Raw genomic sequence first — 21,411 nt, 5'->3', positions numbered from 1 at the left:
AGCTGGGCATGGTGGCATGTGCCTGTAATCCCAGCTACTCAGGAGGCTGAGGCAGAAGAATTCCCTGAACCCGGGAGGCGGAGGTTGCGGTGAGCCGAGATCGCGCCATTGCACTCCAGCCTGGGTAACAAGAGCGAAACTCCGTCTCCAAAAAAAAAAAAAAAAAAAAGAATGTATTCTCATCTCTAGTAGATTAAATGCGGCCACGCCTACCATCCCAGGAGATTGTGGAGTACCAAAGAGTGTGGCCTCCTGTCTTCTTTTTATAATTCTTTCTAGAAATGCATCTTAAGCACGAGAATGCTCAATAAACATTTGGGGTTTAGGAAAAAAAATGAAGTAAAGGAGGCCGGGCGTGGTGGCTCACGTCTGTAATCCGAGCACTTTGGAGGCCAAGGCTGGCGGATCACCCTGAGGTCGGGAGTTCAAGAACAGCTTGACCAACATGGTGAAACCCCACCTTTAAAAAGAAAGAAGGCCGGGCGCGGTGGCTCAAGCCTGTAATCCCAGCACTTCGGGAGGCCGAGGCGGGTGGATCACGAGGTTGAGAGATCGAGACCATCCTGGTCAACATGGTGAAACCCCGTCTTTACTAAAAATACAAAACACTAGCTGGGCGTGGTGGCGCGTGCCTGTAATCCCAGCTACTCAGGGGGCTGAGGCAGGAGAATTGCCTGAACCCAGGAGGCGGAGGTTGCGGTGAGTGGAGATCGCGCCATTGCACTCCAGCCTGGGTAACAAGAGGGAAACTCCGTCTCAAAAAAAAAAAGAAAGAAAGAAAAAAAAATGAAGTAAAGGAAAATAAACAGGCAGGAATGGAAGTACATGAAAAGAATCTCTCTTTCATCGAAAGCTCCTCCTCCCTACTCTCACGCACACTCACCTCTTGCTTGATGGGTTTGACGGACAGGTGGTCAGACATGCACGTAGGGTGCAATTCTGCCTTTGTGCGCTGTGGACGTTTTCCCTATAGTTAGAAGTGAAGAAGAGAAAGGAAAAGATGGATTAGGGCGCTCTCAGCTACTGACGCTGCTGCTGCCGCCAGTCCAAAAGTGGCCAGCGAGGCACCCAGGTCAGGGCCAAAGGCTTCCTTACGACAATCAGGGAAATCCTCTGCTCAGCTGTGTAGGGACACAAGCCAGTTTATTCTCTCGAAAAAAATAAAATAAAAATCTTGGAGACGAGCAAGTGTCTTTCATAACAAGCATCACTGGCAAGAAACTCCCGTAACAGTTAAAAAAAAAAAATGATCTTCCCAAATCACAAAGAGAAAGCCATGCCTTAGCACCTTCAGCGGAAGGGGCGGCTCTGGGAGGGGGCATTGGGAGCAGCTGGAGGCGGGCCGCCAAGCAAAGGCAGCACAGTGGCAGAAGTGAGGTGAGAGCAGCTGCCCAGGAGGGGAGGCCGGGGAGTGAAAAGGGTGGGGAAAGGGCTGGGTGAGCAGAATGCGATTTGAGCTGAGGAATTGCACGCGGCTGGAAGGCAGTCCCTGCAGGACATTTCAAAGGAACAGCGTGGAGAACTGTTTGGATCTAGGTAACTACTTTGAAGGCCAAGGCTTATGAGCACATGTAAGTTCTGGAATTTGTGAGGAACAAGCCCCAGGGCATCACCAACTGTAACCTACATTAAAAGGTGGCCAGCAAAGGCCTTCCCTTAAGATAACATCACTTCCGTGGGTTCTGCATAAAAAAGCCGCCTTCTCCAGGGTCGGTCCTGGCACTGCTCAATCCACGAGGTAAGGAATTATAGGATGGAAAATTGACAAGGGGTGGTTTATACAACTTCAACATACCGCCAAGCCACGGAGGGGGGGGGGCGGGTATTTAATGAATCGGCAAAGAGAGCTTTTCTGTTTTCAAAGAGAGAGAATGACCAGCGCCCAGTGCAAATACAAGCCTAATGACCAAATGCTGTTGTGACCTCCTTTAAGTACTTGTCCCAGAACACCGACCCCAGCAGCTTCCTGAACTATGTCTATAACCTTTTATTTATTTTTTTTGATAGGGTCTTGTTCTATCGCCAAGGATGAAGTGCAGTGGCACAGTCGTAACTTCCTGCGACTCAAACTGCTGGCCTCAAGCAACGGTACCACCCTGGACTCCCAAAGCACTGGGATAGCAATTATGTTCTAAGCCTCAAGACTCTCCTAAGATCTCTTCAATTTGAAATACCGTAAAGGAACTGTCAGGGAACTGTCTTCCAAAGAGATGATGCCAGTTTACCAAGACAGTTCCAAAACCGCCAATGTCAGTTTCACTTCAAACCTGCCACATCAGAGAAAAGTTACCAATGAGAAAAATGCTGGTCTTGATACAGAGGGTGAATGTTTCCCTATGCACTTCCCTGTCCCCTTCTCTGTAAACCATCTAGACTCTTCGATTTACTTGTTGAGAAATTAATGTTTATAAAGCTGTATAGTGTGTAACACGAGCAACAAACTCTACCGGTATCTACGTCCCCTTTTATTAAAAAAGGTTTACTTAAACTGTTGTATGGTCATCACAGGAGGACTTACCTTCGGATTATTTCCAAGTTTAGAGGACAATCGTGTCATACCTTCACAAAGATGTAGCAAATCTTCTGACGCTCTTACTGCCTTTATTTTGCTAAAAAATGTGGCTTTATTTTTCTACAAAGATTTCTCTGATCAATTACCATCAACATAACATTACAGGAGAGGAGGGCTGGTGTCTTTTGATAGCCAAATACTAGGCTCTCTACATTGACATGGGGTAATTCCCACAAAAACTTCTGTCAAGTGATAGCATTTCATTTTCCTACTAAGAAAACTGAAGCGGACCCCAATTTAAAAACAAATTTAAAAAATCACCGGGCGCGGTGGCTCAAGCCTGTAATCCCAGCACTTTGGGAGGCCGAGGCGGGTGGATCACGAGGTCAAGAGATCGAGACCATCCCGGTCAACATAGTGAAACCCCGTCTCTACTAAAAACACAAAAAATTAGCTGGGCATGGTGGCACGTGCCTGTAATCCCAGCTACTCAGGAGGCTGAGGCAGGAGAATTGCCTGAACCCAGAAGGCGGAGGTTGCGGTGAGCCGAGATCGCGCCATTGCACTCCAGCCTGGGTAACAAGAGTGAAACTCCGTCTCCAAAAAAAAAAAAAAAAAAATCAGGTATGGTAGTGTGTGCCTGTAGGAGGCTGAGGCAGGAGGATCGTTTGAGCCTAGGAATCCAACGTTACAACGAGCTATGATTACGCTACTGCACTCCAGCCTGGGTAACAGAGAGGGCCCTGTCTCTTAAAAAAAGAAAAAGTTGATGGAAAGACATCAAGAAACAATTCATCTAAGGGACAGAACGGGACAGGGCACGGCCATAATTGAAGTAAGTTTGAAAGAAACGCTCCAGCCTCTTCCAAAGGGCATGTTAACCCCTCTTCCACTGCCCCGTTTCTGTACTTTTTTTTTTTTTTTGAGATGGATGCTGTTGCCCAGGCTGGAGTGCGGTTGGATGATCTCATCTCACTGCGAACTCTGCCTCCTGCGTTTAAGCGATTCTCCTGCCTCAGCCTCCTGAGTGGCTGAAAATACAGGCGCCCACCACCACGCCTGGCTAATTTATATATTTTAGTAGAGATGGGGTTTCACCATGTTGGCCAAGCTGGTCTTGAACTCCTGACCTCAGGTGATCTGTCCGCCTCGGCCTCCCAAAGTGCTGGGATTACAGGCATGAGCCACCGAGCCCGGCCCCAGGTCAACCTTTCTAAATGTTGCATCTTACTATTCTTTATTGTGTTACGCTGGACAAGACTTCCAAAACAATATTACCAGTAATAGAGTCTCAAGCATTACTCTTTCGGGAAAAAGATGGCTTTCACGTGTCAGTATTAACAACCTCACAGACTGTCGTGTGTCACTTAACAATGTGGATACATTTTGAGAAACCACATTCTTAGTAATTTTGTTATGTTGTCAACAATACAGAATTCAAGGACTAGATGGCATTTATTCTACACCTAGGCTGCAGGGTGCAGCCTGTTACCCCAGATGATATGGCCTAGTACAACCCTCGGTGGCGTAACCTACACACCTAGGTTATGGGGTGTACGCTACTGCTCCTAGCTGGTGTAGCCTACTACACACAACTCTAGGTGGTACAGCCTGCCACACACCCAGGCTACAGGATATATAGCCTATTGCTCCTAGCCGGTATAGCCTACTACATACAATCCTAGCCACACAATGGTAAAGTATTAGTGTACCTAAAACAGGCGTCCTCAAACTATGGCCCGCGGGCCGCATGCGGCCCCCTGAGGCCATTGATCTGACCCCCGCTGCACTTCAGGAAGGGGCACCTCTTTCACTGGTGGTCAGTGAGAGGAGCACAGTATGTGGTGGCCATCCAACGGTCTGAGGGACAGTGAACTGGCCCCCTGTGTAAAAAGTTTGGGGACGCCTGATCTAAACATGTAAACAGAAAAGGTACAGTAAAAATACAGTATAAAAGATTTCAGAACTGGCACACAGAGACAAGACACTTATAGTGAACGGAGGTTGCAGCTCCGGCGGTTGCTCTGGTGAGTCAGTGACGGTCCCTACTTTAGACCTTATAAACACAATGTGCTTTGGTACACTTTATTGATTGACTGATTGATTGAGACAGCGTTTCACTCTGTTGCCCAGGGTGGAGTGCAATGGCGGGATCTCGGCTCGCGGCAACCTCTGCCTCCCAGGTTCGAGAGATTCTCCTGCCTCAGCCTTCCGAGTCGCTGGGATTACAGGCATGTGCTACCACGCCCGGCTCATTTTTTGTACCTTTTAGTAGAGATGGGGTTTCACCGTATTAGCCAGGCTAGTCTTGAACTCTGAACCTCAGGGGATCCGTATGCCCCGGCCTCCCAAAGTGCTGGGATTACAGGTGTGCACCACCGCACCCCGCCAGGTTATAGTATATTCACAGAAAGAAATGTAACTGTACCACGTCATAACGGCTATGGTGACAGGAATTTTTCAGCTCGCTTATAATCTTACGGGACCACAGTGGTACACGTGGTTTGTCATTGACCAAAATGTGGTTACTTGGGACATTATTGCATGTAGTATGGAATGAGGAGAGTATGTTTAATTTTATCACGACTGACGTTCAAAGATACCTGTACCAGAACGAACAGAGTAGCTTCCAATTATTTCTTTCATTTTGGAAATGTTTGGAAACTTCTCTTTTCCTTGAAGGTTTAGAAAACTTTACCTGTCAATAAATCCAACTCATTCTGGGGCTTTTTTGATTTTATAAAAATAGAAGCTGGGTGCAGTGGCTGACACCTGTAATCCCAGAACTTTGGGAGGCTGAGGTGGGTGGACCACCTGAGGTCAGGAGTTTTGAGACTAGTCTAGCCTATATAGCAAAACCCCGTCTCTACTAAAAACACAAAAAATTAGCTGAGTGTGGTAGCAGGCGCCTGCTACTAATCCCAGCTACTTGAGAGGCTGAGGCAGGAGAATTGCTTGAACTCTGGAGACTGAGGTTGCAGTGAGCCGAGATGGTGCCATTGCGCTCCAGCCTGGGAAACAAAACTGAAACTCTGTCTCAAAAAAAAAAAAAAAAAAAGTTAAGAGACGTGGTATGACTATGCTGTCCAAGCTGGTCCCGAACTCCTGACCTCCAGCAATCTTCCTGCCTTGTTTTCCCCAAGTGTTAGGATTACAGGCAAGAACCATTATGTACAGCCAGATTCTGGAGCTTTTGATGGGATCCTTCTGTGAAAACTCATCTTCCCGAATTATATACTCTGCTAAGATTTTCTGCTTCCCAATTTAGATTTCTTTTTCTTTTTTTTTGAAACAGTCTCGCTTTGTCGCCCAGGCTGGAGTACAGTGGTGCCATCTTGGCTCACCGCAACCTCTACTTTCCGGGTTCAAGCAATTCTCCTGCCTCAGCTTCCTGAGTAGATGGGATTACAGGCACGCAACCACCATGCCCGGCTAATTTTGGTATTTTCAGTAGAGACGGAGTTTCACCATGTTGGCCAGGATGGTCTCAAACTCCTGACTTCAAGTGATCCACCCGCCTCGGCCTCCCAAAGTGCTGGGATTACAGGCGAGAGCCACCGCGCCCGGCCTAGATTTTTCTCATTATACTATTCTTCTGGTTAATAGGACTTCACTGATATGTTTGAACTCAAAACTACTATCTATTTCTTTGAAAACATCAAATCCATTATTTCTTTCTGGTTTCCAAATTCATTGTTCTTGAAAATTCTATTTAAAGATTACTCTATTTAAGGGTTACCTTAATCTTTGACTTTTCTTCTCTTGATAAGAATCAATGCTTGAATTTTTTTAATCAAAATAATCAGCTTTATGCTTTAAGGTTTTTCCCCCTTAATTCTTCTATCCCCCAAAATGTTAGGCTGAACACTGCAGTAAAAAAGCAGAAATGATAAAAGGCGGCTGAAGGTGATTTGAGTGTATTTGTAGATAATTTAATGTGCCACGACTGGTCATATCAATAGAATCACATGCAAGGTTACGCAAAGTCTTAAAACTATCTCTTGGCCGGGCGCGGTGGCTCAAGCCTGTAATCCCAGCACTTTGGGAGGCCGAGGTGGGTGGATCACGAAGTCAAGAGATCGAGACCATCCTGGTCAACATGGTGAAACCCCGTCTCTACTAAAAATATGAAAAATTAGCTGGGCATGGTGGCGTTTGCCTGTAATCCCAGCTACTCAGGAGGCTGAGGCAGGAGAATTGCCTGAACCCGGGAGGCGGAGGTTGCGGTGAGCCGAGATCGCGCCACTGCACTCCAGCCTGGGTAACGAGAGCGAAACTCCGTCTCAAGAAAAAAAAAAAAAACCTCTCTCTTTACACTATAGTTACTTTAAGAAAATTAGGTGATATATTTTAATTCCTAGAAAAGCTGCTGGAGTAAATTGCTGATCGCAAAAACGGAATGTAATTACTGTACAAGAATTTAAGTTCACTGATGGGAAATGGAGATTTTCTGGATCATCCATGTTCCTGTTATTAGAGAAAGGTAAATTTCTGGGACTTTCCCCAAAGCATCAACCTGCTTAAGGGTTAGACACGTCACCACATCCACAATAAATTAAATAATACATGTCAGCCTCACTGTATGCACTGCAGTGATGATTTATAAACTCTTTCTCTTCATATTTCACTGGCAAGTAGTCATACATTTCTGATCCTCTATTAACATGCACTCATAATCAGAAATATTATTATTGATATGAAATAAGCAAACTGAATAATTATCAAGCAACCACCACAGAAAAGGCAAGCCAGGCCAAATGTGGTGGCTGATGCCTGTCATCACCGTGCTTGGGAGGCCAAGGTTGGGGGATCACTTGAGGCCAGGAGTCGAGACCAGCCTGGCCAACATCGCAAAACCCCATCTCTACTAAAAAGATAAAAAAAAATCAGCCGGGCGTGCCTATAGTCCCAGCTACTTGGGAGGCTGAGGCATGAGAATTGCTTGAATCTGGGAGGTGGAGGTTGCAGTGAGCTGAGATTGTACCACTGCACGCCAGCCTGGGTGACAGAGTGAGACTCTGTCTTAAAAAACCAAGACAAGAGCCGGGCGCGGTGGCTCAAGCCTGTAATCCCAGCACTTTGGGAGGCCGAGGCGGGTGGATCACGAGGTCGAGAGATCGAGACCAACCTGGTCAACATGGTGAAACCCCGTCTCTACTAAAAATACAAAAAAATTAGCTGGGCATGGTGGCGCATGCCTGTAATCCCAGCTACTCAGGAGGCTGAGGCAGGAGAATTGCCTGAACCCAGGAGGCGGGGGTTGCGGTGAGCCGAGATCGCGCCATTGCACTGCAGCCTGGGTAACAAGAGTGAAACTCCGTCTCAAAAAAAAAAAAAAAAAAAAAAAAAACAAGACAAGAAAACATTACGTATTGTGGCCATTTAAAAGGTGAGTAAGCCGTGGTCCCTGAGCTGAAGAAGCTTGAACTCACAAAGATTTAAGCATAAAGAAATATGTTAAGGAACAGAAGTTAAAAGGCTGGGGAAGACAAGGACAGTTCACGGACATAGTGACATCTGCGTAAGTCTTTTGAGAGAATAGTATTCAAATGGGTAAGGAAGTGGGGGGTGGGGGGTGGGGGGAGGTGTGGTGGCTCACACCTGTAATCCCAGCACTTTGGGAGGTCGAGGCAGGAAGAGTGCTTCAGCCCAGGAGTTCAAGACCCGCCTGGGTAACATAGGAACACCCTAGGTATAGATAAAATTAAAAGATTAGACAGGCAGTGACATCCGCTTGAGGTCCCAGCTACGCGAGAGGATCACCTGAGCCTGGGAGGTTGAGGCTGCAGTGAGCTATGATTGTACCACTGTACTCCAGCCTGGGCAACACAGCAAGACCCTGTCTTAAAACAATAAAAGCTGGGCACAGTGGCTCATGCCTGTAATTCCTGCACCCTGGGAGCCAAGAGAGGAGGACGGATTGAGGAAGAGCTGGAGACAAGCCTAGGCGGCATAGCAAGACCTTGTCTCTCCAAAAAGAGTCAAAAAAATAATGAGTTGGGTGTGGTGGCACGGACCTGTGGACCAGCTGCTTGGGAGGCTGAGATGAGAGGATCACTTGAGCCTGGGAAGTCAAGGCTGCAGTGAGCTGTGACGGCACCACTGCACTGCAGCCTGGTGACAAAGTAAGAGAGCTTGTCTTCAAAAATAAAGAAAGAAATACAAGCCAGATGCAGTGGCTTATACCTGTATGGTTCACGCCTGTCATCCCACCACTTTGGGAAGCTGAGGTGGTGGTTATCGCTTGAGGTCAGGAGTTCTAGACCAGCCTGGCCAAAACGGTGAAACCCTGTCTTTACTAAAAATACAAAAATGAGCCAGGCGTGGTGGTGGTGGTGGGTGGGTGCCTAGAATCCCAGCTCCTCGGGAGGCTGAGGCGGGAGAATCGCTTGAACCCGAAAGGTAGAGGCTGCAGTGAACCAAGATCATGCTACTGCACTCCAGCTTGAGACAGAGGAAGACTTCCCAAAAAAAAAAAAAAAAAGAGGGAAGAAGATGAGGAAGGATGTTCGAAGATGTCACGAAGCAGGGTGTACATCCTGACAATATGGGGCGTATCATTTATGAAGCTATAGCTTGCCCTGAATCTGCTGAAGATTCGGGACACAAGCAGGTGAGCCAGGCAAAGGGCTGGCAATGGAGGTAGAAGGACAAAGGCAAACCCATCGGATGTTCTTTTTGTTTTAAAGCATTACGCAGGGGCTCACGGAATGTTTCCTGAGGAGTGTACGGGAGAAGGGAGGTGGGCTCCAGCCCGCGAAAAGCCGCTGTCAGTCCCGGTAGGTGGTAGCCACTGAGGACTTCCTGGGCAAGGAGAACGTGATAGGACCCACGGTGAAGGACAGGGGGTGGCACGGGCCCCATTCGCACAATGGCGTTCAGACCGGATGGAAGCCTGCACTGTTTCCAGGACAGCCTCATGCACGAGCCTCCAACCGTGCGGCCCCAGGCCTCGCACAGGGGGGCCGAGCGGAGTCGGACGCACCTTCTGGGCGATCATGCTGCAGATTTCAGGCAGGAAGTCCTCGCTGAGGAGCTTGTAGAGCTGCCGTTCCCGAAGGGAGGTCCTCTCGCGGAAACTCTCAGTCACCCGTCTCCATTCTTCTTCCGTTTGGCATAGGAGCCACCAAGTACCCTGGCCTGGCCCTTGGGACCCTAGAAAATGAAGGCATGGATTCACTATAGGAGAGTCTATGAGGACCCTTTCCTTATTTATTCTCAGTTCTGTTTCTACCCTGGGTCACGATTAACACAAGGGAGTCAAAAAAGAGACCTATTACAATTTCTTTTTTGAGACAGGGTCTTGCTCTATTGCCCAGGCTAGAGTGCAGTGGTACCATCTCAGCTCACTGTAACCTCTGCCTCCTGGGCTCAAGCCACCTTCCCATTTTAAGCATCTCCAAGTAGCTGGGACACCACCCAGCTAATCTTATGTATTTTTAGTAAAGACAGGCTTTTGTCATGTGGTCCAGGCTGGTATCTAATTCCTGGGCTCAAGCAATCTGCCTGCTTCAGCCTCCCAAAGTGCTGGGATCACAGGTGTGAGCCACTGTGCCTGGCCTTTTTAATTCTGTCTGTCTGTCTCTGTATATCCATCCATCCACCCCCCCATCCATCCATCCATCCATCTAGAGATGGGAGTCCCACTCTGTAGTCACGACTGGAGTGCAGTGGCGCCATCTCAGCTCACTGCAGTCTCTGCCTCCCGGATTCAAGTGATTCTCCTAGTTCAGCCTCCTGAGTAGCTGGGATTACAGGTGCCCGCCACCACACCCAGCTTACTTTTCTATTTTTAGTAGAGATGGGGTTTCCATGTTGGCCAGGCTGGTCTCGAACTCCTGACCTCAAGTGATCCACCCACCTCGACCTCCCAAAGTGCTGGGATTACAGGCATGAGCCACCGTAAGGGCTTCTTTTTAATTTTAAAGTTGACAATGTATACTTCAGGTTTTCTTGTTAAAGTCACGGGTAACAACTAAAAAACATGCCTAAAGGCAATACAAACACAACTCCTGTGACTTGAACAAGATAGATATTCACAGCCTAGAAATGATTACACTTACTGACAGTAGTGTTGAGTCTTCGTGGAGTCTATCTTGCCTCAACGACACTGTGATACTGCAAACTATTTGCCTCCCATATATATGCTATTTGGATAACAAAATTAAAATCCAGGTGGGAAACTAGTGTGTAAGAAGCCATAAGGAAACCACTGTGTCATGCAACACTGACATTAAAAAGACATCTCTCTGAGAAGCTGGTTATTCACTCCAACGCTGGTGCGTCTATTATACTGTGCCTAGTAAACGGGGCACTTCTGACCTTAATCCTCGGTCGGATGGTGAGCTGGGTACAAGGTAAGATGTGAGGAAGAGAACAGACAGCAGTACAAAGGGGAGGTATAAGCTACTGCAGTAACCTTTACTTTGTGTGGTTCTAGAAAAAGATTCAGAGTCAACACCCTACCAGAAACAAATCATGTTTACTTAATTCTTTCTAAAGGCCGGCAAAGAACATTACCATGTCTTGTCTGTGGCTCAGATGCCAAGGAGTTTTCTTCCTGCTTTTCACTGAAAGACAGGAAAAAGAGGTAGCAATTAAAACGAAGACAGGTCCACAATGGTTCTGTGCTATCCCACGATGGCAGACCCAGTTAATGTAACACAAAGAGAGTGTATGTGTGCGTTAAGGGGACAGGGCTTGGAAGCGGAACGCTCAGTAAACCAACACTAGGATGTAGGCAAGCTGGTCTAGAGGGGAAGCTACCCAGTGTTATGGCAACAGTCTCAATGCCTAAGAAAACAAGTCACTTTTATTTGTTTTTTTTTTTTTTTTTTTTTTGAGAGGGAGTCTTGCCCTGTTGCCCAGGCTGGAGGGCAAATCTCAGCTCACTGCAACCTCTGCCTTCCAGATTCAAGCAATTCTCCTGCTTCAGCCTCCTGGGTAGCTGGGATTACAGGCACGCGTCACCACGCTTGGCTCATTTTTGTATTTTCAGTAGAGACGAGGTTTCACCATACTGGCCAGGCTGGTCTCAAACTCCTGACCTCGTGATCCTCCCGCATCAGCCTCCCAAAGTGCTGGGATAAGAAGCATGAGCCGCCAAGCCCGGCCAGAAAACAGTAACTTTTAAAACTTTTTTTTTGGAAATCAGCTGCACTGTTTTTTGTTTGTTCTTGCTTTTTTTAATCACCGCTTCAGTCAAGGGAGACAGATACAATTGTTAATTGCTACATGCAAGGAAAAAGAACCGTAGGGATTCTAATGTCCTCCCAGATTCAGGGCCAGACTGAAGGCAGACCTATTACAACTTACTCTTACCTAACGCAGAGGGCTAAGAGCATGGGCTCCCCCGTGGGAACGTCTCTATTCAAGCTGTGCCACTTACAATGTGACTTCAGGAAAGTTAATTAACTTTCCCCCAAAATGGAGCTATTAACAGTGCCTCCCTCACAGGGGCGTAGGAGATTAAATTACAAAATGCCAAGTGTATAAGGCAAGAGCATTAAGAGTCCTTTTCCCTTGTATCCCTGAAAAAGAAAGGAAACTCTCTGGATTTTTTACTTGTTTTCAAGTACTTAAGCAGTATCTGATCAATTCAAGTTTCTGTTGAGAATGAAAATTTTCTTTATTAGCGCCGTCCATATAATACGGTAGCCACAAACCATGTGGCCGCTGAGCACTTGAAATGTGGCTAGTCCGAACGAGAAACTGAATTTTAAATTTAATTTAAAAATATTGAAGGCCGGGCACGGTGGCTCAAGCCTGTAATCCCAGCACTTTGGGAGGCCGAGGCGGGTGGCTCACGAGGTCAAGAGATCGAGACCATCCTGGTCAACGTGGTGAAACCCCGTCTCTACTAAAAATACAAAAAAGTAGCTGGGCATGGTGGCACATGCCTGTAATCCGAGCTACTCAGGAGGCTGAGGCAGGAGAATTGCCTGAACCCAGGAGGCGGAGGTTGCGGTGAGCCGAGATCGCGCCATTGCACTCCAGCCTGGGTCACAAGAGCGAAACTCCATCTCAAAAAAAAAAAAAAAAAAATTGAAATACTGGCTCACGCACACAGCTCTGAAGGAAAAAAAAAAATCACCAGTAGAGGGTGGCACAAGTCCATGGATACTTGTTAAAATGACCCTACAATCCCAACCCTAAACTACTGTGATTCTTGATACTTACAGGGAGAATAAGACAGGTATCACACAGGTTCCTGAATATCGAAGGACGTGTGGAATTAACGAAACCCAGAAACAGGTGTTGCATACACAAAACACAAGTAATTACAGGACATTTGCCACTGATAAGGAAGAAATAGACAGCTGCAATCTGAAGCTGAATTTCTGGAAAGTTAAGTGGATGCTGATGAGTTCTAAAAAAATCAGATTCTGAGTCATCTATATTCTTAATCTGATTTCCTAGAAATACTTCTTAGTGGCTAAAAAGTAATACAGTAGAGCCGGGCGCGATGGCTCACGCCTGTAATCCCAGCACTTTGGGAGGCCGAGGCTGGTGGATCACGAGGTCAAGAGATCCAGACCATCCTGGTCAACATGGTGAAACCCCGTCTCTACTAAAAATACAAAAATTAGCTGGGCATGGTGGCGCACGCCTGTAGTCCCAGCTACTAGGGAGGCTAAGGCAGGAGAATTGCTTGAACCCAGGAGGTGGAGGTTGCGGTGAGCCGAGATCACGCCATTGCACTCCAGCCTGGGCAACAAGAGCGAAACTCTGTCTCAAAAAAAAAAAAAAAAAAAAAAAAAGTAATACAGTAAAATTTGGTCTAATTCAAGCATTTACATTAAGCAGTAAGGGAGGAAGAAGCCACTTGTCCTGAGTTATCAGAATTTTTAAAAATACAGCCTCACTTCAATAGGTTTAGTGATACGGCTGATCCTTACGTAAAAAGTGTATGCACGGCCGGGCGCGGTGGCTCACACCTGTAATCCCAGCACTTTGGGAGGCCGAGGCGGGTGGATCACGAAGTCAAGAGATCGAGACCATCCTGGTCAACATGGTGAAACCCCATCTCTACTAAAAATACAAAAATTAGCTGGGCATGGTGGCGCGTGCCTGTAGTCCCAGCTACTCAGGAGGCTGAGGCAGGAGAATTGCCTGAACCCAGGAGGCGGAGGTTGCGGTGAGCCGAGATCGCGCCATTGCACTCCAGCCTGGGTAACAAGAGCGAAACTCCGTCTCAAAAAAAAAAAAAAAAAAAGTGTATGCACACAGTATAGGTCAGATTTTGAAAACTACTATAGCAAGATTGACATGGTGAAATTTCCTAAAACATAATGACATATAAAAGAAAGTCCCCCAAGTATCTTTCTTCTTTGCTAAAATTAAATATATAATTGAAGAATGCAAAAAATGGTCTTGTTCAATATAATCCTCACTATGTGCCCATCCACGGTCTAGGAAGAGAATCTACGTAGAGAGGGCAGGTGACTTGCCAGGGGCCACACACGAAGGGCTTCCCTTTTCTGTACTGCACGCGTGGTAATTTCATGAGGACTCTGTTTCGGTTCCCGTAACAATGTGCTTCCCATGGCACAGGCCAAATCAAGAAAAAGGAACAAATCAACGAAGGTCCTTTCCGGCCTGATGGTCTCCAGCCATAACTAACGAGCTGTTCTTACCTCAACAGAATCTCCTCCTGTAGTTTCTTCCGTTTTGGGGGTCTTCCCCTTCTTTTTCCCGTTTTTCCAGGAATACTTGAGACGTTTTTTTGTCCTTCGCTTTCCCTAATAAATAATATTAAAGAGAAATGTTCTGGCATCGGATTGGCATGCTACATATGATTTTTTTTAACACTTTTCTCTCTCTCTCTTTTTTTTTTTTTTTTTGGAGACAGAGTTTCGCTCTCGTTACCCAGGCTGGAGTGCAATGGCGCGATCTCGGCTCACCGCAACCTCCGCCTCCTGGGTTCAGGCAATTCTCCTGCCTCAGCCTCCTGAGTAGCTGGGACTACAGGCACGCGCCACCACGCCCAGCTAATTTTTGTATTTTTTTAGTAGAGACGGGGTTTCACCATGTTGACCGGGATGGTCTCGATCTCTTGACCTCGTGATCCACCCGCCTCGGCCTCCCAAAGTGCTGGGATGACAGGCGTGAGCCACCGCGCCGGGTGCTACATATGATTTTAAAACGGTACTTCTGGCCATGAGATTACCAAAAAGGATTAGATGTCGCGGTGACAGGAAAGAGTCACTTGGAGCCTTCCATTATTAGACTATGGATCTGAACTAATTATTTCACAATACTAAAATGTGGTTAAGTTCTCATATCTTCCAAAGAGTAAGCACTGCTCCGAGCACCAAAATAAGAAAGGCTCAGTAGGCCGGGCGCAGTGGCTCACGCCTGTAATCCCAGCACTTTGGGAGGCCGAGGTGGGTGGATCACAAGGTCACGAGGTCAAGAGACTGAGACCATCCTGGTCAACATGGTGAAACCCCGTCTCTACTAAAAATACAAAAAATCAGCTGGGCATGGTGGCACGTGCCTGTAATCCCAGCTACTCAGGAGGCTGAGGCAGGAGAATCGCCTGAACCCAGGAGGTGGAGGTTGCGGTGAGCCGAGATCGCGCCATGGCACTCCAGCCTGGGTAACAAGAGCCAAACACCGTCTCAAAAAAAAAAAAAAAAGAAAAAAAGAAAGAAAAAGAAAAGCCTAAATAAGAGGTTAGCATTTTAGGATGCTATGGAAATGTGGCCTCTTCCTTACTTAGTAAAGCGTATGTTTCAGGCATCGTTTAAGGTCCTTTTGCTCTTAAACTGATAGATACTAAGGTTCATAAACTAGATCACTGATTCCAGTAGAAACGGACATGTCATGGATTGACAATGAGAGATGAAAGTTACTAGTGCAGTGAAATGATCGTACTGCGGAGAAGAAACCGGCCGTGTTACAACCGTCCGTGGTAGGAGGACTGGCATTTCCCAGAAACCTCCTCTCAAGAACTTCCGGTCAGAAAGTATCTTTAACCCGTCTGGTAGCAGAGAATTAATTCCTTTTTGTTTTTGCACAAAGTATCTTCTTACCATCTCTTTGCAGGCATGCTTAGAGAATTCATTAGAAAAAAAAAAAAACAAAAACTGTGCTGTTGAATCCTGATGCATTTAATCACATTTTAATACAGTAGCTAACTTACCCCGACATTAAAAAATATACCTGCTCAAAGAGAGTTCTCCATTGGGTTTTCCTTGTACCGGGTCCTCTTTGTACATTCGTGTTCCATAGAAATACCAATACAGGGCCCCAGAATTGTCTTCACCCAGTGGCTCCACGCGCAGACTGTCTGCATCCAGACCCTGGGCAGAACGAGAAAAAGGGGTTTGGGAAAATGGGGAACAAAATGCACCAGGAAAAAACGAAAATGAGGATTCGGAATTTATACTAAGGAACACCTCAAATCTAAAAATGCCTGAGTATCTTATATGTCACTTTCTTTTCTTTTCTTTTTTTTTTATTAGGCGGAGTTTCGCTCTTGTTACCCAGGCTGGAGTGCCATGGCGCGATCTCGGCTCACCACAACCTCCGCCTCCTGGGTTCAGGCAATTCTCCTGCCTTAGCCTCCTGAGTAGCTGGGATTACAGGCACGCGCCACCATGCCCAGCTCATTTTTTTGTATTTTTAGTAGAAACGGGGTTTCACCATGTTGACCAGGATGGTCTCGATCTCTTGACCTCGTGATCCACCCGCCTCGGCCTCCCAAAGTGCTGGGATGACAGGCATGAGCCACCGCGCCCGGCCTTCTATGTCACTTTCAATTGGCATAAGAAACGCGGATACCACGGGAAGGTGGAGCCTACTTTGAAGAACAGGATGTGGCAGTATTACAGCCCTCCCCACCATCGCGCCCTTTTCACAAACAAGAGAACCCAACAGCAGTCTGGATGAGCAGTTTACAGCCCGGCTGGGAGCTGCTGCTGCTGGATGTGAGTACACACTAAAGGCAACACGAGTCCAACCGGGTGGGGGTTGGGCACAGGGCCAGCTTTGCCCACGGGCTCCTCTGTGGCAGCCACGCCGTAACCTCCCGCGACCTCTCATTCCAGCTGAGCTCCAGCGACAGAGCTCCCGATCGACCTCGGGGGCTGACCTGTACCGGCCTTCCCGCTGCTACTCAAGTCCTTGAGTCCTCGGCAAAGACTGTGCGAAATGACGCACTGATTTTTGTCATGTGTCCATGCACAGAGCTCAGCCGAGAAGTCATCACCACCTTTCATCACTGATGACGGAACAGGATGAGAAACCGGCCTCTCTACGACTGCAAGTAGTTAACGCACACCCTGCCTCTAGGATGTCCTTCTAAGACAGACACCCACGCCAAGGGGGCGGACAGAGATGGCTACAGCTTCCTTCGTCAACACGTTTTGGTCGTGTGGATGTGTGCAGAGGATGAACTTCACTAGCATATACGGTTTCAAGTTCTTGGCGATTTCAGCAGAGATTTCAATTCTGTTCAATCCCATTTAGACCTTGGGAAAGAAACTTCGGTGGCTAATTTCGTTGCAGGTTTGGCTGACGACAGGACAGGGTCCTCCGGTTGTACCTATGGCAGCTGGGACCCAGCGCACGTACAGGAGAAAGAAACCAGACTACAAATGAGACCAAAATGACGTACTTCCCTAGGGATGCACATCCGGCATCTCCTTGGCTACGGCGATCGTGGTTTTCTATACAGTGTCATCAGAGGTGACCAACCCCGAGACCAGTACACCACAAGCCAAACGCCGGCTTCGTATCTTCGGGTTTTACGTTCTGACTACATTTGGGATTGCTGGCTTTGCTAGCTCGAGGGGAAGAGCTCTCCAGTGAAGCCTACCTTGAGGAGATCAAAGACATCGTCGGCATCCAGTCGGTAATCACAGAGGCGATGCAGGATCTCCACCCGCGTGCGAAGAGGCAGGTCCTGGAAACTCGCTTCCCTCAGGGGGTTGGGCTTCCCTTCTTCCAGCTCCCAGCGGTAGTTGATGATGTCCTCTAGGTAGCTGTGGAATGTCTGAGGCCTAGACCAGGGCCCCAAACACAGAAATACATTAATATAAAATATAGGATGGTTCGAAAAGGTGGGGTGGAGGGGGGCGGGGAGAGAGAAGGACAGAGAGAACTCGCGATCGGACCGCTCAGATTTTTTTTTTTTTTCTTTTTTTCTTTTAAACATACTGGGTCTCGCTCGGTCATCCAGGCTGGAGCTCACTGCAGCTCTCCTGGGCCCAAGAGATTCTCCCATCTCAACCTCCCGGGTACCTGGGACGACAGGCATGCACTACCATCACACCCAGCTAATCTTTGTATTTTCTGTAGACATGGGGGCCTCCCTATGCTTCCCAGGCTGTTCTCAGACTCCTGGGCTCAAACGATCCGCCCGCCTTGGCTTCCCAAAGTGCCGGGATTACAGGTGTGAGGTAACACGCTTGGCCCAGCTGACAAATTTTACACAGAGAGCAGCACTGAAAAACAGTAATACAAAGCCCCTCATGAAGCTTCTGCTTATTTACATGGATAGTGTGTTCTCTCAACCAGCAAGGAAGATAAACACATAAAGAGGTTTTTTTTTTTTTTAAATAGAATAGGTTGACTTTAAAGCTCAAACAGCACATTCTGGCGCAGTCGGTAAAAGCATAATCACATGTGGAGACTACGAAGCTCAGGCCAAAGTCTCACCCTCTATGCGTACAGTTAGACACTCTGCGGTTCAGACAGACAGGACAAAGCTGGGTTCCTGATTTAGGAGGCAAGAGAAAAGAAAAAGAGAAACTTCTAGTTGGCCTAAGCTGATTTGTATTTCATTGTAAGATACAAAGGCGGGAACGCCTCCAGAATGGAAATGGCTACACTGATATGCAGCTATAATTTTACATTCTATTATATGAACTTTAAGGCATGGTACGAAACACTGCATTCTACATTTTCTTTTTCTTTAATTTTTGGCCGAGATGGCGTCTCACCATGTTGTCCAGGTTGGTCTTGAACTCCTGGACTCAAGCAATCCTCCCACGTCTGTATACTAACATTTGAAGACAGTTTTTCTATAGAGAACATTTAAGACACCTAGATGATAATTAATTTTTTTTTTTTTGGTAGAGTCCGGCAATCCTATAATTGCATTAAATATTTTTTTTTTTAACCATATGGGGTCTCACTGTATTCCCCAGGCTGGATTCAAACTCCTGAGCTCCGGCAATCCTCCCACCTTGGACTCCAGAGCATCTGGGACTACAAGTACATCTTACCAGACCTAGGTGTAAACTACATTTTTTTTTTTTGAGACGGAGTCTCACTCTGTCACCCAGGCTGGAGTGCAGTGGCACAATCCAAGCTTACTGCAACCTCCACCTCCCAGATTCAAGCGATTCTCCTGCCTCAGCCTCCCTAGTAGCTGGGACTACAGGCACCCGCCACCACATCCGGCTGATGTTTTGAATTTTTAGTAGAGATGGGGTTTCACTGTGTTAGCCAGGATGGTCTCGATCTCCTGACCTTGTGATCCACCCTCCCTGGCCTCCTAAAGTGCTGGGATTATAGGTGTCAGCCACTGCGCCTGGCTCATTTAAAAAAAAAAAGATAGATTTTGCTTTTGCAGCCTTGTCTAGGGTGCCATGATGTAATCTCGGCTCATTGCAACCTCCGCCTCCCAGGTTCAAGTGATTCTCCTGCCTAAGCCTCCTGAGTAGCTGGGATTACAGCCACTTACCACCATGCCTGGCTAATTTTTCTATTTTTAGTTTGACCACTTTGGCCAGGCTAGTCTCGAACTCCTGCCCTCAGGTGATCTGCCTGCCTCAGCCTCCCAAAGTACTAAGATTACAGAGGTGAGCCACCACACCTCGTCATGCATTTTGATTAGTTCCTAAGTGTGCCTTGCATTAAAAAAAGTGCTGTTTTTGTTAGATGGCTATTTTACATCTCAACTATAAAGAATCAAGATATAATTTACCTCATGTGGCCAGGCGAGGTGGCTCACGCCTGTAATCTCAGCACTTTGGGAGGCAGAGGTGGGTGGATCATGAAGTCAGGAGTTCAAGACCAGCCTGGGCAATATGGTGAAGCCCCATCTCTACTAAAAATACAAAAAATTAGCTGGGTGTGGGGACGTGTGCCTGTAGTCTTAGCGGCTCAGGAGGCTGAGAAAGGAGAATCACTTGAACCCAGGAGGCAGAGGTTACAGTGAGTCGAGATCACACCATTGTACTCCCGCCAGGGTGACAGAGCAAGACTCAGTATCAAAAAAAAAAAAAAAAAAAAAAAATTAAAAAAATGTACCTCATGCTTGATGTGATTTTTTTTTTTTTTTTTGGAGACAGAGTTTTGCTCTTGTTACCGAGGCTGGAGTGCAATGGCGCGATCTCGGCTCACCGCAACCTCCGCCTCCTGGGTTCAGGCAATTCTCCTGCCTCAGCCTCCTGAGTAGCTGGGATTACAGGCACGCGCCACCATGCCCAGCTAATTTTTTGTATTTTTTAGTAGAGACGGGGTTTCACCATGTTGACCAGGATGGTATCGATTTCTCGACCTCGTGATCCACCTGCCTCGGCCTCCCAAAGTGCTGGGATTACAGGCTTGAGCCACCGCCCCCGGCCCAATGTGAAATTAAAAAAAAAAACAACAAAAAACGAAGAGGCCTAAAGAAGTTATTGGTATAATTTTACAATTAGGCATGTACCATGTTGACTTATAATCTATGGTAGTTATATCTGCAGCAAAGTCAAAGGGAATATTAATGGAAAAAATTAAGGAGGCTTAGGCAGATAAGAAATTGAACAGTTTGATTTTTCAAACAGAGAAGAAACGTTTTCCCCTACTATTATCTTGCTGGGGAAAATGTGAGTAGCTTATCAAATGCAGTGGCACGGTTTTACTATCAGGGCTCTCACACATTTCACTGGACGGCAGCATTCACGTTCAGCACACGAGCATTGGCCATTAATACCTGCTTGAACCTTGCAGGGTTTGGACTGGCCACCTCTCCAAAAGTCTGTGAAGTTGCTGCCACCCAACAGCAGTTCAAACTCGCATTAAAATGTAGATGGTGTGGCAATGGTGAATTTGAAAATGAAAAAGGTTTAACAAAAAAAAAAAAAAAAAAAACAACTCCTTTTTTTTAGTCGCCAGAAGTGTGAAGAAGACAATCATTCTTTGGCAATAAATCTCTTTTTTTTTGAGACGGAGTTTCGCTCTTGTTACCCAGGCTGGAGTGCAATGGTGCGATCTCGGCTCACCGCAACCTCCACCTCCTGGGTTCAGGCGATTCTCCTGCCTCAGCCTCCCGAGTAGCTGGGATTACAGGCACGTGCCACCATGCCCAGCTAATTTTTTGTATTTTTAGTAGAGACGGGGTTTCACCATGTTGACCAGGATGGTCTCGATCTATTGACCTCGTGATCCGCCCGCCTCGGCCTCCCAATGTGCTGGGATGACAGGCGTGATCCACCGCGCCCGGCCGGCAATAAATCTCTTTATCGCATGCTTTCGAGAATTTCTAACGTACACCATGTTCCACAAACGCTAAAGTCTGCTTTTTCCTGCAATAAAATAAAACACGGAATCAGTGAAATCTGTATCGTTTTGCCAGCATGGCAGCTTCACTGTAGGATGTGCAGAAGATGCTGGGCCAGGGAGCCAGCCCTTTCTTATTCCAGTGTGAGGCTGAGAGTCCCGGCACCCCACCCAGACAGACACTGTGTGTCGACGTACAGAGCCGCTCCTTCAGCCTACAATCTGTCTCGAAGAATTTCGTGTTTCAGATTCCAACAGGCCTGCTGTCCTAACTCAGTGTAAATTGTATGACTTTTGGCCAGGCGCGGTGGCAGCGCTCCAGGAGGCCGAGGCTGGCAGATCACGAGGTCAGGAGTTCAAGACCATCCTCACCAACATGGTGAGACCCCATCTCTACTTAA

General features: G+C 47.1%; 1 protein-coding gene across 3 annotated transcripts in view; it reads right to left on the bottom strand.

The window, feature by feature from the left end:
• The window catches only part of CECR2 (CECR2 histone acetyl-lysine reader), a 178,427-nt gene that overhangs the window by 43,477 nt on the left and 113,539 nt on the right, over positions 1-21,411 (bottom strand). Inside the window, exons 3-8 of one of the 3 annotated variants that reach the window (XM_074391049.1) lie at positions 17,337-17,520; positions 15,680-15,819; positions 14,149-14,253; positions 11,033-11,082; positions 9,498-9,667; positions 8,114-8,200 (exon numbers count right to left, since the gene is read on the bottom strand). In XM_074391049.1, the coding sequence (XP_074247150.1) occupies positions 8,114-8,200; positions 9,498-9,667; positions 11,033-11,082; positions 14,149-14,253; positions 15,680-15,819; positions 17,337-17,520 (736 nt within the window). Of the gene's footprint in view, positions 1-883; positions 968-8,113; positions 8,201-9,497; positions 9,668-11,032; positions 11,083-14,148; positions 14,254-15,679; positions 15,820-17,336; positions 17,521-21,411 lie in introns of all 3 variants that reach the window. The other 2 variants (XM_039462538.2, XM_039462539.2) reach the window with 2 other exon arrangements.

This window comes from Saimiri boliviensis, chromosome 21, assembly GCF_048565385.1.
Source record: "Saimiri boliviensis isolate mSaiBol1 chromosome 21, mSaiBol1.pri, whole genome shotgun sequence".
NCBI lineage: Eukaryota > Metazoa > Chordata > Mammalia > Primates > Cebidae > Saimiri > Saimiri boliviensis.
The sequence above is the reverse complement of the archived record's forward strand: the minus strand, read 5'-3'. Positions and strand labels throughout refer to the sequence as shown.